This window comes from Nothobranchius furzeri, chromosome 6 (genome assembly GCF_043380555.1).
Source record: "Nothobranchius furzeri strain GRZ-AD chromosome 6, NfurGRZ-RIMD1, whole genome shotgun sequence".
Lineage (NCBI taxonomy): Eukaryota > Metazoa > Chordata > Actinopteri > Cyprinodontiformes > Nothobranchiidae > Nothobranchius > Nothobranchius furzeri.
This window is the reverse complement of record NC_091746.1, coordinates 24,732,061-24,745,198: the sequence shown is the minus strand read 5'-3', so window position 1 is coordinate 24,745,198 and position 13,138 is coordinate 24,732,061. Positions and strand designations below refer to the sequence as shown.

Here is a 13,138-nt window from a genome sequence, read left to right as displayed (position 1 = left end):
GGTGCTCCTTCACGTCTCGCTCAAAGGCTTGAATCGTTGACAAAGCTGCGCCTTGTTGCTAATCTGAAAACACGTTGATGGCAGGTTCATGAGCTGGAGAAGTCCAAACGAGCCCTGGAGGCCCAGGTGGAGGAGATGAAGACCCAGCTGGAGGAGTTGGAGGATGAGCTGCAGGCGGCTGAAGACGCCAAACTTCGTCTGGAGGTCAACATGCAAGCTCTGAAAGCTCAGTTCGAAAGAGACCTCCAGGGACGGGATGAGATGGGAGAGGAGAAGAAGAGGCAGCTCGTCAAACAGGTGGAGGGTTGAATTCCTTTGCTCCCGCTACCGGGACAGGAGAACGCTTTGCTCAGACGATGGTTCCTGACTGCAGGTCCGTGAGCTGGAGACGGAGCTGGAAGATGAACGTAAACAAAGAGCCCAGGCGGCAGCAGCCAAGAAGAAGCTGGAGACGGACATGAAAGACCTGGAGGGACAGATCGAGACGGCCAATAAGGGACGAGACGAGGCCATCAAGCAGCTTCGAAAGCTCCAGGTGAGAGCCCGCAGATGGAGATTTAAATTCAACACTACACTGTTGATGCTTGAAGTTTCTCCACTGGAATTACTCCGGCCACATCTGTTCTCCTTTCTGTTGCTCCCTCCAGGCCCAGATGAAAGACTACCAGAGGGAGCTGGAGGACGCTCGAGCAGCACGGGAGGAGGTGCTGGTCACTGCAAAGGAGAGCGAGAGGAAGGCCAAGAGTCTGGAGGCGGAGCTGATCCAGTTACAGGAGGTGACTCTGTCCGTTCCTCCTGAGGAGGCAGAGAGACGCTTCTCTGCAGACGGAAGCGTCTCATGATTCCCTGCATCTCTGATCTGTTTCCAGGAGCTGGCTGCAGCGGAGCGGGCCCGGAAGCAGGCCGAGGCTGAGCGGGACGAACTCTCCGACGAGCTGGCCAGCAACTCCTCTGGAAAGTGGGTGGAACGTTCCACGCTTCGGCTCCACCTGTGGAGAGAATGAAGAAAATGAACCATGTTTCTGCCGTGGTCTGCTTCCAGATCCGCCCTGGCTGATGAAAAGCGTCGGCTTGAAGCCAAGATCGCCCAGCTGGAGGAGGAGCTGGAGGAGGAGCAGAGCAACATGGAGATCCTCAACGACAGGCTGAGGAAGAGCGCGCAGCAGGTGACAACCGGAGAAGCCGATGGATTTGTGACGCTTGATGACGTCACAAATCTTCACTCGGCTTGTATTTTATCGCCAGGCGGAGCAGCTGAACGCCGAGCTGCAGACGGAGCGCAGCGCCTCCCAGAAGAATGAGAGCGCCCGGCAGCAGATGGAGCGCCAGAACAAGGAGCTGAAGGCCAAACTCCAGGAGATGGAAAACCAGGTCAAGTCCAAGTTCAAGTCCTCCATCTCTGCCTTGGAGGCTAAAGTGGCACAGCTGGAGGAGCAGCTGGAGCAGGAGAACAGGTTGGGACCAGTCCAGGACGACTTCAGCGGTCGTTTGCTGGTGGCGGTGCAGTAAAATCTGTTCACCTCATCTTAGGGATAAGCAGGCAAACGCCAAGAGCATGCGCCAGAAGGACAAGAAGATGAAAGACTTGATGATGCAGCTGGAAGATGAACGGAAACAGGCGGAGCAGTACAAAGACCAGGTAGATCCGTTCAGAGTTGTGTAAATAAATACAGTAAAACGGGAAGGTTTGTGCAGCTTTTATAATTTTTAGGATGAAAAAAACATTCCAAGCTAGGATCTTCACTTTTCCTGTTTTAATTCCAGTCGGAGAAGGCCAATTCCCGCATGAAGCAGCTGAAGAGGCAGCTGGAGGAGTCAGAGGAGGAGTCTCAGCGCGCCACGGCTGCTCGCAGGAAGCTGCAGCGGGAGCTGGACGAAGCCACCGAGGCCAACGACGCCATGAGCCGCGAGGTCAACTCCCTCAAGAGCAAACTCCGGTAGGGTCACGAGTCAGACTGGGACTCGTCGGGTCCAAAAGACACAACAACCATCTGTAATGAAAGCGCTTTAACCAGCAGCATGACTGGAACCGACCTCAGATAGACGGTCCGACTACCGAAGAGCAAATCCTCGTGATTCTGCTTTAGCTGCATTTGTCTTTGCACAATAAGGCTGTTGATGTTGAGCAGGAACACATGGTGTCCATCTCTATTACAGAGGCAACCCTGAACCTAAGGAGTAACGCAGCAGGTACCTCTGCACCTAGACGACCCCCCCCCCCCCCCCAACCACCACCACCACCCACATGTCTTTTATTCTCCGTGCACGTTAAACCCTCATCTCTTCCATTTGAGCGTAACTGAGAGAAATATGGCTCAACAACAGAAAATCATTCACCGGCACCTTTTCATTCCTCCTCACCTCCGCGTGGGCGGCCATGTTTTTCTCAGTGCTTGGTTTAAGTGTCATAAACCGAACTCATTGTCCTGAAAAAGGAGGTGAATGAGTTGGCGATAACGGCGAGCTTCAGCTGTAACCTACGCACCACCCGTCTCATCGATTCTCTCTGTAGCACCTTAAAGCTTCACGTGCACCATCACACCCTCTCATTGTGTGTGTGTGTGTGTTTTAGGCGTGGAAATGAGCCCTCCTTTGGCAGCGCACCGCGGCGAGGGGGCGGAGGCCGAAGGGTGGTCGAGGACGCCTCAGAAGAGGAAGTGGACTCCTCGAGTGACTTCAATGGAACAAAGTCCTCCGAGTAACGGACGGAAACCCAGAACAAAAACCAAAATCAGAGCAACACCTTCCACCGTAAAGCGGAGAAAATCCACCATTTATCTGCTTTTTTTCCCTTCCCAGCTGAATTTATACTCTCCTCCCATTTCCAGCAGCTTTAAGGATCACGATGAGTCAAACCCATCATGAGAATCGCCACTAGACGACCTGGTCTCGTTGCTCTGCTGATGGGATGTTTTGGTTCTTTAATGTTCACTATTTTTTTTTATTACTGCACTAAATGATGATTTCTGCGATGTTTTGTACACAGAGGTGCTTCTAATTATCACCTAAGTTGAGAGCGGAGTGGAGGAAGTGTTGCCTGTGACTGCTGTTTGTTACAGAGCAGCGCTGAAACGGTCCAGATGTGTGGAACGCCGTCTGCATCCGAGAGATCTAGCCCAGAGAGCTTTTCTACATTATTGCACCTTTCCTGCTGCGTCCAGCCCAGTGAAGACCCGAGCTCCGTTGTTTTAGATGCATTTTAATCCATAAATCCTGAGTCACATGTGGATATTGGGCACTTCTATTTGTGCAACTTCCTGTTTGTGTGTGTTAAAGGCTCCCCATCACCCTAAACCTGGGGTCCTTTAATCATGTTCGATATAACCAGCTCATGTTCACATGACACCCTTTGTAACCTTCAACTGTTGAACCACCTGCACAGAAATAAAAACCCAGAAAAACATTTTGACATTGCCCTTTTATTTTTCTGTCTTGGTCTGACTTTACTCATTTCTGAGATCAGCAGAAAATAAGTTGTTCCAGTATCTCTGGCACAAAGAGAAGCGGTTCACAATGACAGAAAACTCCCGTTAGCCCCGGAGAAGGTGAGCAGCAGCGTTAATCCTACAGGCTAGTTTTAGACACGATTAGCTGGGAACATCTGACCTACGAGAGCTGCTGCCACTCGACTAACCTCTCATGAAAGCAGGCACTACTGGATCACAGCTCCACACCTGTGATATAAACTGTGCTTATCTGACCTGTTAAAATCTATTATTGCTCCATTTCTCTCCCCATAACCCTCCGAGTTATCACTCAGTAGTGCACGAGTGCCTTAAACAGGAAACGTTTTTAGCACTAGACGGTAAACCTGAAGCATGAAAATGTTCCGCTCTGAAGTAAAACTCTTTAATATTAGATTTCTTGCAAGAAAAGTCTAAAATTCAAGCACCCAGAAAACTGTTAAGAGGATTCGATCGGTTTTGGATTCACAGCAAAACTCGACGATGACGGCAGCAATCTCAAATGCTTCTATCGCAGCTTTGGTCATAAACACTTCAGATTGTTGGTCCTCAGCCAGGAGCTCCAGAAACAAAACGCAGCATCCGAGACAAAGGGACTAACAGGTTCTGCACAAAACACCACGCTGCCTCCAGCGATCCGCCCGAGGCTCCAGACGTCCACGCAGGGGTCCGGAAACGGGACAACACCCTGCTGTGGTTGGAGGAGGAGGTACTGGTGATGGCTCGTCAATTTTCCACCCTATAGCAGGATCTTGACCCCTGCCTGTGGAGACTGGGGCCCCTGGGAGAGTCCTCTTGGAGGGGCGGGCCCGAACTCTAACCGCTTCACCAAACTAAAGGAGAAAACACAGAAAATTCACCTCAGAATTATGTAAAAGCACCAAAAGATGTGGAGGATGAAGCACGCAGAGCACCACGGTACTTTTCCCGTACCTTTCGTAGTGAGGAGGAGGGCTTAAGCTGCAGGTCTGGACCTCTGGACCCGTTTCTGAACCCGAGGGACTACCTGGGCCAGCCGGGAGAGCCGGTCTGCTCACTGACGTGTCGTACACAAAGTCTCGACAGGAAGCCAGCTTCGACTCCAAATTCTGACAGAAAACATTAACTGCATCAGCGAAAACATTCAAACGCATAAAAGGAAAACCGACTCGAAGGAAAAAGTTTAACCTTACTCCAACTTTTCTCAGCAGCTCCCCAACGATGTTTAAAGCCGATATTCTGGCAGACGTGGTTAGCGGGGTCCCCGTTAGACCGTCTCCTAAACAAACACCAGCTCATAAATACACATAAGATAATCGTTTAAGTCATCTGCAGGCTGTTTTACCACCTCGCCGGATGCTGGAGGCAGGCGGTGTCATGTATGAGCTGGCAGGTTTGGAAGCGACGGACAGATTCACTGGAGAGGAGCAGGAGAGTTCGGATCGATCCGAGTCTTTTCCCAGGCTGCTGGACGGCCGTCTCTCCTTCTGTCGGACTGCCAGCTCCTGACGAAGGTCTGGAACAAAACCGTGGACATCCATACAGAACAATGATGAAAGTAAAGCCGTTAACAGCGCCACCTTGTGGTAAAACAATAGAGGCGTTTATTCTACATGAATCAGAACTTTTTTGCTCTGATTTGTTGCTTTTCCACTCGGGTCTGAGCTACAGGCTGGATCCGGCCGGAAGCAGGAAGCGGTCATTGTGCACATTTCTAAAGGGTCCAAGTGGATTCTTCAGTCTGAAAACAATGGTGGCCACGAACGTCACCTCCAGGTGTGCTTCCGCCCTGATTAGGCCTGTTAGGGGGAACAAAGGAAGCCCCAGGTGTGTGCAGATTCTCGCCTTGGCTGAGAATTCCAACATGGGCTGTCAGGTGTGAATGGGACCTGGAGCCAGGAATGGCTGAAAGGGCAGAGAAGTTACGCCTGAGGCCCCCCACCTCTGTTGAGGGGGGGCTATTTATTTGCACATGCCAAGCCTCCTGAACCCCTTCATGAAGCCCTTGTCTTCTGTCCAAAATACAAACCTTGTTGTCCTCAGGGTTAGCTCTTTCAGATGGAGGTTAACGGCTGATTCTGGTCCTGAGGTGTCGTGTTCCACATGCTGGGCTCTCGTATCGCATTTATCGCTCTGTAATGACGCAACGGTCCTCCTCTTGTGTTCGGGCATCCGGTCTTCAGGACATACCCGTCTGAATGTGGCTTTACCCGGCATGCGGCTGCGTATTTAACGACATACGGAACATGCACGGTGCGCCCACCTCTTGCTTCGTCCTTGAGCCTCTGGACCGACTCCAGCAGGTTCTCCTTCTCGTCCAGCTCACTCTCCAGGAAGGCGTTCCTCTCGATGACGTGGTTCATCCGCTGCTCAAAGTCCTCCAGAGACATGATGGTAGCTCTGACACGCAGAAACAAAAAATAAATGACTAACTCCATCAGTCAGAGCAAACCCGGTCGCTGCAGAATTACTCGAAGCCAAAATCACCTGACTCTGGCTACGAGGGGAGGGACTAAATAAACTAAAATGTAGACGTGATAAAAAGGTTAAGCAGCATTGACGCTCGAACACACTGACCTCTTGGTCCTCTCCAGGTCATCGTTGGCCTGTTCCAGCTCTCTGATGTACTTCTGCAGTTGATCTCGAATGGCAGTGGTCTCTGTCAGATCTTCCTCCAGCGTAGAGATGTGCCTCAGAGCATCGGAGTGCTGCGTCTCAAATTTCTCCTTCAAACGGGACACAGGAAAATCCGTCACCACTAAACACTTTATGAGACCCTGGCAGGGCGATCAGCACAGACACCGTTAGACTTCAGATTAAAGAAAGAGTGCTTTGATTTCTTAGATTTACATTTTTGGCATTAAAGACAAAACGACCTTTGGTAGACTACAATTTTCCTCTTTGTTCCCAAAAGTTTCACCTTTCCTTTCCCTACGGAGCTCTTCTCCACAGCAGTGAGGTACCTCATCTAGTCAAAGTTTTGAGTAATAGACGTTTAAAATACAAAACTCAATTTGGGCTGGCTAAAAGCTGCAAAGTGTGCGATAAAAAATGTTCCAACTACAGAAGACTAATGGGCCATTCCCATCTGTACCGGGTCGGCCCTGCCCGAATAGCTCCAGTCGGCCCCAGCCTGGCCCGGTTGATTCCACACATCCTTGCTTAGGTATGCAAGGAATGCAGTCAGAGACATTTTCAGCTTCTAGGTAATCAGCATGATAATGAACTGAGCATGCCTTAAGCCCATGTGGGCTGATTCTACCCACCAATCAGAGGCTTGCTCTAATGGAAGGTGTGAATTTGTGGGTGTGTTGGCCCTGGTCAGCCTGAAGCAGACCACCTCAGAAAGAGGGCTGAAAAACAGTCTCGTTGCACCCTGAAAAAAGGCAGGCCACCAAGATATGTAACAAGATAAACAAGCTAATGGGCCATTCCCATCTGTACCGGGTCGGCCCGGGCCGGGTAGCCCCAGTCGGCCCCAGCCTGGCCCGGTTGATTCCACACATCCTTGTCTTAAGCCCATGTGGGCTGGTTCTACCCACCAATCAGAGGCTTGCTCTAATGGAAGGTGTGAATTTGCTGTCAGCAGTGGGTGTGTTGGTCCTGGTCGGCCTGAAGCAGACCCCCTCGAGAAGAGGGCTGAGAATGAGCCTTGGTTGGCCCGGAAAAATACCAGGGCACCCAGATATGTAAACAACCTACGCTACCCGGCCCGGGCCGACCCGGTACAGATGGGAATGGCCCATATGCTATCCGGGCCGGGCTGACCAGGTAAAGATGGGAATGGCCCATTAATGTCACTAACTAGTAGAGCTCCAGTCGCATGATTCCCGGGCTGACTTGCCTTTATGTTCTCCAGGTCTAGACGGAATCTGTTGTTGTCCAACAGCAGCTCTTTGTTTCGACTCTCACACTGCTTCAGCTCAGTTTCCAGTTCGGCTTCATAGTCTCGACTCATCTGCTGGAATTCTTGCAGCTCGTCCTGAGCCTCGTCAGCCCTGGAAACAAAACTGTGTTAAACCTGATCCAGATCACCCTCTTTGAACCCCACATGCCAGTCATAATAATGCTTTTTTATTTATTTCACGAAACACAAAGACAACACAGCAATAAAACAAGCAGTAAAAAACACAGAAACCTTCAAAGTTCAAACTCGATAGTAAAATTAGTGCAGTTGAAAAAGGCGTCACAGGCAGTCGGAAATAGGCGGGTTTTTAGTCTAGATTTAAAGGTGGAGAGCGAGTCAGCGTTACGGATGGCTTGAGGGAGAGAATTCCAGAAACGGGGAGCAGAGCACCTGGAAGCTCTGCTCCCCCGTAGTTCTGAGACAGAAATATGGAGCAGAGAGGCTGATGGAGGACAATGATGAGCTGAGGGAACAGATGGGGTCAGACAGGTATGGGGGGGGAGGCTATTTATGGGAAAGGTCATCGATACAGAACAGTTTTAAACCCTTAATATTTGTTTATTTTCACACAAGGAGCCAGATGTTCCAAAAGTCTTTTAAGGTGATATTGAACAGAAGTTTCTGGAAGTCTTTCACAGTTTTTCCTTTCGTTTGAATATTATTTTAGAACTAATGTTCCCGTTGAGCGTTTGTACCTGACCCTGACAGCATGTGCTTAGACATCACACGTGTGTACTGGTGAGATACAAAACAGAACTTCCACTCAGTGCTCAGGGGAACCGTGTGGAGAGGAAGCTGCTGGTGGCCAGGCGACAGCATTTCAGTGGTTTGCTGGCTGCAACAAAACCTGCTTCTGCAAAGTGTCATTAATTATACGGTAAAAAATATTATTAAAGTAAACTACATTTCAAAAAAAGTTTTGCCAACTTTATCTTCAATCCCAGCGAGCGGTGTCTGAAAGATTCAGTTTGCAACTGAGTGACTAAAACATTCCTCTTCCAATTGTCAGTGATCGAATACAAATGAGTGAAAAGAACAAGATATCACTCAGATGAAAACAACAACAAAGGTTTGGCTCCTCGAGGCAAAATAAAAATAAACAAGGAATGACGAGTGATGACGTATACCCTCTGGAAATACCTTTGCTTGTGGAAGTGTGCCTGCTCCTTCCAGAACCCCACCTCCTCTTCTAGGGAAGAAAACGTGTGTGCTGTCGGCTCCACCATGTCTGCAGTTGGAAAAAAGGGACGATGCATCAAGCTAGAGCCTTTAATTCCGCAGTTATCTAGCGCGAGGACACGTTAGCATATGCTAATGAGGTTTAGATCAGAGGACCATTACAGCTACCCATTTTGTCACTAAGCTTTATAATGGAATAATAGCTGCTGCTCACGTTTTTTTAACCGTTTATAAAGAGAAAACAACAAGCCGCGTCGAATAATGCAGTGAACACCAGCGTAATATTTAGCTAACGTATGCTAATGACACAGCTAGCGGATTAGCTCAAAGGGAGAATGCCCCACGCGATAATAAGCCGAAGGACTCACCTGCATACAGAGAAATTATATCAAGCTACGGATAAAGGAACGTAACTGAACGCAAGCTTAACTCCTAAAGTGTCAAGGGGCAGACTTCAGGTAACTAATCTCCTCTAACGTTAACCCTGTACTCGGTTTACCAACCAACCAAATTCAAACAACCCCTTTGTTTCAGAGAGCCATTGGGCAACACGGATGACGTTGTATGAAACTCGACCAATCATGGCGGTTTACAAACCTGTATTTCTGGAAGGCGGAGCTAAAACGCCGTATTAACCAATCGCTGTGAACGGTTTCTGCGACCATGCTTCCTGTCTGTATCAGAATGCGTTCGTAACATTAATAATAATAATAATAATAATAATAATACGTTTTATTTTAGAGCGCCTTTCTAAAACCGGAGCTTGCAGTGGTAAACAACAACAACAAACAATGGCCTTGAACTGTATTTGCATGCCTGTGACACAACGCGAACTTTTCTATAAAACTGAATTACTGAGTCAGAAAAAATAAACGGATTTACCTTTTGGTCGTAGGTTGTACAAGTTTTATTTAAAGGCCCAGACACACACTTGATATTTTAGCCTAGCATAACGCAACACAATGTAAACAACTTTTAAATGCTGTCGTTTTCATGACCAAGTTTAAAAAAATTCAACCCACATTTCGTATAAGGTTAGTAAAAAATCTCAATGAGGTAACTTCATGCAACATTCTTTAATTACAGAAGTGTGTGTTGAGTTGTAACTCACTCCTTCAGTTGTCTCCCCCTCATCATGCTCAAGAACTTACAAGATAACATTTGTTGCTGCTCCTTACCTACATATAAGCAGTAGACAATGCATTTCAAAGTTTGTGAAGTGTTTGCAGTCCTCAGCAGAGAAAAAGCCATGCAAGCACAGGTAAAGTGTGCAAACTGCAGATCAGAACAGCTCATCTCAACCAGCAGGTTTCTGCTAAAAGATGACAGTGAAAACCATTTTTTTCACCAAGCTACATAATTTCCTGGTAATCCCAGATTTGTTTTAGGCATTCTCCAAATAGAACAGTGCAGCAGAAACACAAAAGTACTTTTTAAGGAGTGTTTAATAGAGGTAGGAAAGACCCCTTGATTCACCGCTTTCAGTCACAGCAGTACGGACTACTTTGAGACAACTGGGATCAAATAAAGTGTAGAATGCAAAAATATTCGTCAAATTTTTTTAGTAAAAAAAAATCAACATCTGCAGTCAAAAACAGATAATCTACATTCAACATTTTAATACTTAACAATAACAACAAGAACGTCTGTGAACTAAACTATCACTTTGTGAGCTACAGTCAGCTGAAACCACCTCGTATTTTACATCAGGATGAGAATTTTGTAGATCGACACAAAAATCCAGCATCTTAGATAAAAGTAAGTTTTGCTCCAGGTTCCTCTGTTGCTCCAGCAGGACTTGCCCTCACTTCAATTCATCAGAAACATGGTGAGTGATCTGAAAGACAGCAAAAGATCTAAGATAAATTACTAGGGATGCACCGATACCGATAACCGTATCGGTGCAGATACCGATACGGTTATCGGTATCGGTAAAAGTTAACCGACACCAATGCAGTTGCTTAAAAATGCCTTCGCTGTAACTTGTCATTTCTGTTCACCTAATATTTTAGTTTTGTGATTATTTCTATTCATACATTTTACTTTTTAGCTACCTCACAGTCTTTTCCTGCTGAAAGCAGAGAAGAAAATAAAATCTGCATTCCAAATCATTGCATTTTTTTGTGTGGTAGAAGTATCGTATCGGTAATCGGTATCGGCGAGCACTCAGATCCAAGTATCGGTATCGTATCGCTTTGGAAAATGGGGGTATTGTTGCATCCCTACAAATTACCATTTTTAATTATACATTGTGCAGGAGGAGTAAATGTTCTTTATTACCTTAGCTCAATTATTCTTCAGGTTTATTTGTTTTTTTGCTCTTCGGACCGTCCAGCACGTCTGTTTTCACCTGGCCCAGAGTTTGCAGTAGACACATGGTGTCAAACCCCTCATCTCCAGCCTCCTGCAACAACTCCAGCACCTGTTGATGAGAATTTCGGGAGTTTACTGCAGAAAACAAAAGCTACAGTGAACCTGAATCACAGCGCTGTGCTGAAGCTCACCTGCAGACACTTAAATGACTTCAGTTCACTCAGGTTCTCCTCCAGGAACAGCAGATAGATACTGAGGTCATTGTAGATTGGAGTGATGACACCCAACGAACCAAATCCAGGCAGCATCTCATAGGGCCGAAGGAACCTGGAGCTCTGCCGTGACGGACCAAGAGCTGCGCACACCACCAGTGGAGCCAGAAGCACATACACGCCCAGGTTGATGTAGCTGAGCAGCCTAAAGACCCCTACGGCGACAAGCTTGCACTGAACGGCGGACTGCACCATGCTGTCGTTCTTCAAAATTCCAGTCCGCAGGTCACACGGGAACTCGTCCGTGAGAGAAGCCAGCAGGATGTAGTAGCTGAGGTAGAGGCAAGCCAGCAGGAGGATCAGCAGAGTCAGACCCCGGCACGCCACGTACTTCACCACCAGGCCGCGAGAGAAGCGCTTGGTTTTTAGGTACTGTTCCACTAACGGGTATTTAAAGCAGCCTTCAGCCAGTTCCAAAGCATCGCTGCAGAAAAAGCCACATCAACACAAAACACAGTATTAAATATAATAACAGTCTGACAGAAAATCAGATTGGGATTAAAGCTGGGGCACCTAGTTTAAAAAGTTTAAAATCTGACCCTGTTCTATGTTATAAAGCAGGTCCCTCTGCTGGCCTCTACAGCAGGGGTGTCAAATATGTGGCCCACGGGCCGAATCCGGCCCGCAAGCGGGTTAAATCCGGCCCGCGAGATGGTTGTGTAAACTTTATTTTCATACTTTACAATGTAGAGTGAAAATAAACGTATCTTTGTGAGCAAGTTTTCTCTGTAATGAGTATAAATAAAACAAAGCTGAGCTCAACGCTCACACAAGAACTTGAATCACATCCTGAAGTTGGCCGCCACTCAGGATGTGACTTCTGATATTGATGTGATGGTGAAAGCTAAAAGATGTTAAGTAAAACAAGTCAAGTATACTTTAAGTGCTGCATGAAACTGATCTTGCCATGTGATCTGTAAGCTCTTTGAATCACTAAGGAATGTTATTTATTTGATTTTTTTTTTCAAAATTTCAAGTACACTTCAGGTGTTGTACTTGTACTACACTGTCCTCAGGCTCCAGTCTTGTTTAATACTTATTGTATTAAAACAAAGAAAACAATCTGAAGTTGTTTTTATTTTACCGGTGCGGCCCACTTGGGACTAGATTTCCCTCAATGTGGCCCCTGAGCTAAAATGAGTTTGACACCCCTGCTCTACAGAGTCCAGCGTCTGACCAATACAGCTGTGTGTCCACAAGAGGGAGCTGTCCGTCCACAAGAATACTACCCGGGGATCAGCATGCACTGTGGCAAGGGTTGAGGCCTGCGTGCATTCCAGCATGTTTTAGTTTTGTTCCTGCTTCAGCTCACCTGGATTTAATCAGCGGGTGACTGACAAGCTTCTGCAAAGCCTGCTGAGCTGCTGAACATGTGGCTTAACTGTGTTGTAGCCAGAGGTGTGACCAAGTCACTGCTTTGCAAGTCACATGTAAGTCACAAGTCTTTCCAGTCTCGAGTCAAGTCCAAGTCAAAGACAACCAAGTCCAAGTCGAGTCCAAAGTCAATGATGTGGAAGTCCAAGTCAAGTCCAAGTCCTTAACTTTGAATTTTCAAGTCATAATCAAGTCACCTGTCCAACTTGAATTTAATGACAATGATGATAACTAAATTCCAGAATTCTTAAAGCTTCGTTTATTTGCTCAAACAGCAGAAAGTTCCGCTGAAACTGATTCTAAACAAAGTGCTGCTGCAGTGAGCGGTACAAGATCAAACCCGGAACCAAGAATGATTTACGATTTTTGTCCATGTCCAACCACTTTTGAGCTAAAATATCAAATACGCTCAAGTCATCAAGTCAACAGATGCAAGTCGATTCAAGTCGCAAGTCATTGGCGTTCAAGTCCGAGTCAAGTCATAAGTATAGATTTTATCAAGTCAAGTCAGAAGTCATTAAAATAATGACTCGAGTCTGACTCGAGTCCAAGTCATGTGACTCGAGTCCACACCTCTGGTTGTAGCAGGGAAACAACTAAAACATGCTGGATAGCAGCCCTTGAGGACCAGAGTGACCCACTCCTGCACT

At 47.2% G+C, this 13,138-nt stretch overlaps 3 protein-coding genes across 4 annotated transcripts in view; 1 reads left to right on the top strand and 2 right to left on the bottom strand.

The window, feature by feature from the left end:
* myh11a (myosin, heavy chain 11a, smooth muscle) overlaps positions 1 to 3,403 on the top strand; it is a 28,174-nt gene extending 24,771 nt beyond the window's left edge. For both annotated transcript variants that reach the window (XM_015970824.3, XM_015970817.3), the window contains 9 exons: positions 85 to 297; positions 374 to 535; positions 648 to 776; positions 870 to 958; positions 1,043 to 1,166; positions 1,246 to 1,454; positions 1,531 to 1,639; positions 1,765 to 1,937; positions 2,573 to 3,403. In XM_015970824.3, the coding sequence (XP_015826310.1) occupies positions 85 to 297; positions 374 to 535; positions 648 to 776; positions 870 to 958; positions 1,043 to 1,166; positions 1,246 to 1,454; positions 1,531 to 1,639; positions 1,765 to 1,937; positions 2,573 to 2,702 (1,338 nt within the window). In that variant the 3' untranslated portion in view covers positions 2,703 to 3,403. The remainder of the gene's footprint in view (positions 1 to 84; positions 298 to 373; positions 536 to 647; positions 777 to 869; positions 959 to 1,042; positions 1,167 to 1,245; positions 1,455 to 1,530; positions 1,640 to 1,764; positions 1,938 to 2,572) is intronic.
* A 588-nt stretch (positions 3,404 to 3,991) lies between these two features.
* Positions 3,992 to 9,037, bottom strand: LOC107392822 (nuclear distribution protein nudE homolog 1). The gene is made up of 9 exons (XM_015970849.3): positions 8,898 to 9,037; positions 8,491 to 8,578; positions 7,288 to 7,441; positions 6,021 to 6,169; positions 5,707 to 5,843; positions 4,792 to 4,959; positions 4,637 to 4,722; positions 4,398 to 4,552; positions 3,992 to 4,297 (listed from the first exon to the last, which is right to left on the bottom strand). Exons 2-9 carry the CDS (start codon positions 8,574 to 8,576, stop codon positions 4,204 to 4,206), a joined length of 1,029 nt encoding a protein of 342 aa, XP_015826335.1. The 5' UTR covers positions 8,577 to 8,578; positions 8,898 to 9,037; the 3' UTR covers positions 3,992 to 4,203.
* Positions 9,038 to 10,132: 1,095 nt separating this feature from the next.
* The window catches only part of LOC107392815 (pannexin-1), a 7,190-nt gene continuing 4,184 nt past the window's right edge, over positions 10,133 to 13,138 (bottom strand). Inside the window, exons 4-6 of the mRNA XM_015970837.3 lie at positions 11,034 to 11,538; positions 10,810 to 10,951; positions 10,133 to 10,366 (exon numbers count right to left, since the gene is read on the bottom strand). Coding sequence (XP_015826323.1) covers positions 10,820 to 10,951; positions 11,034 to 11,538 — 637 coding nt within the window. The 3' untranslated portion in view covers positions 10,133 to 10,366; positions 10,810 to 10,819. The remainder of the gene's footprint in view (positions 10,367 to 10,809; positions 10,952 to 11,033; positions 11,539 to 13,138) is intronic.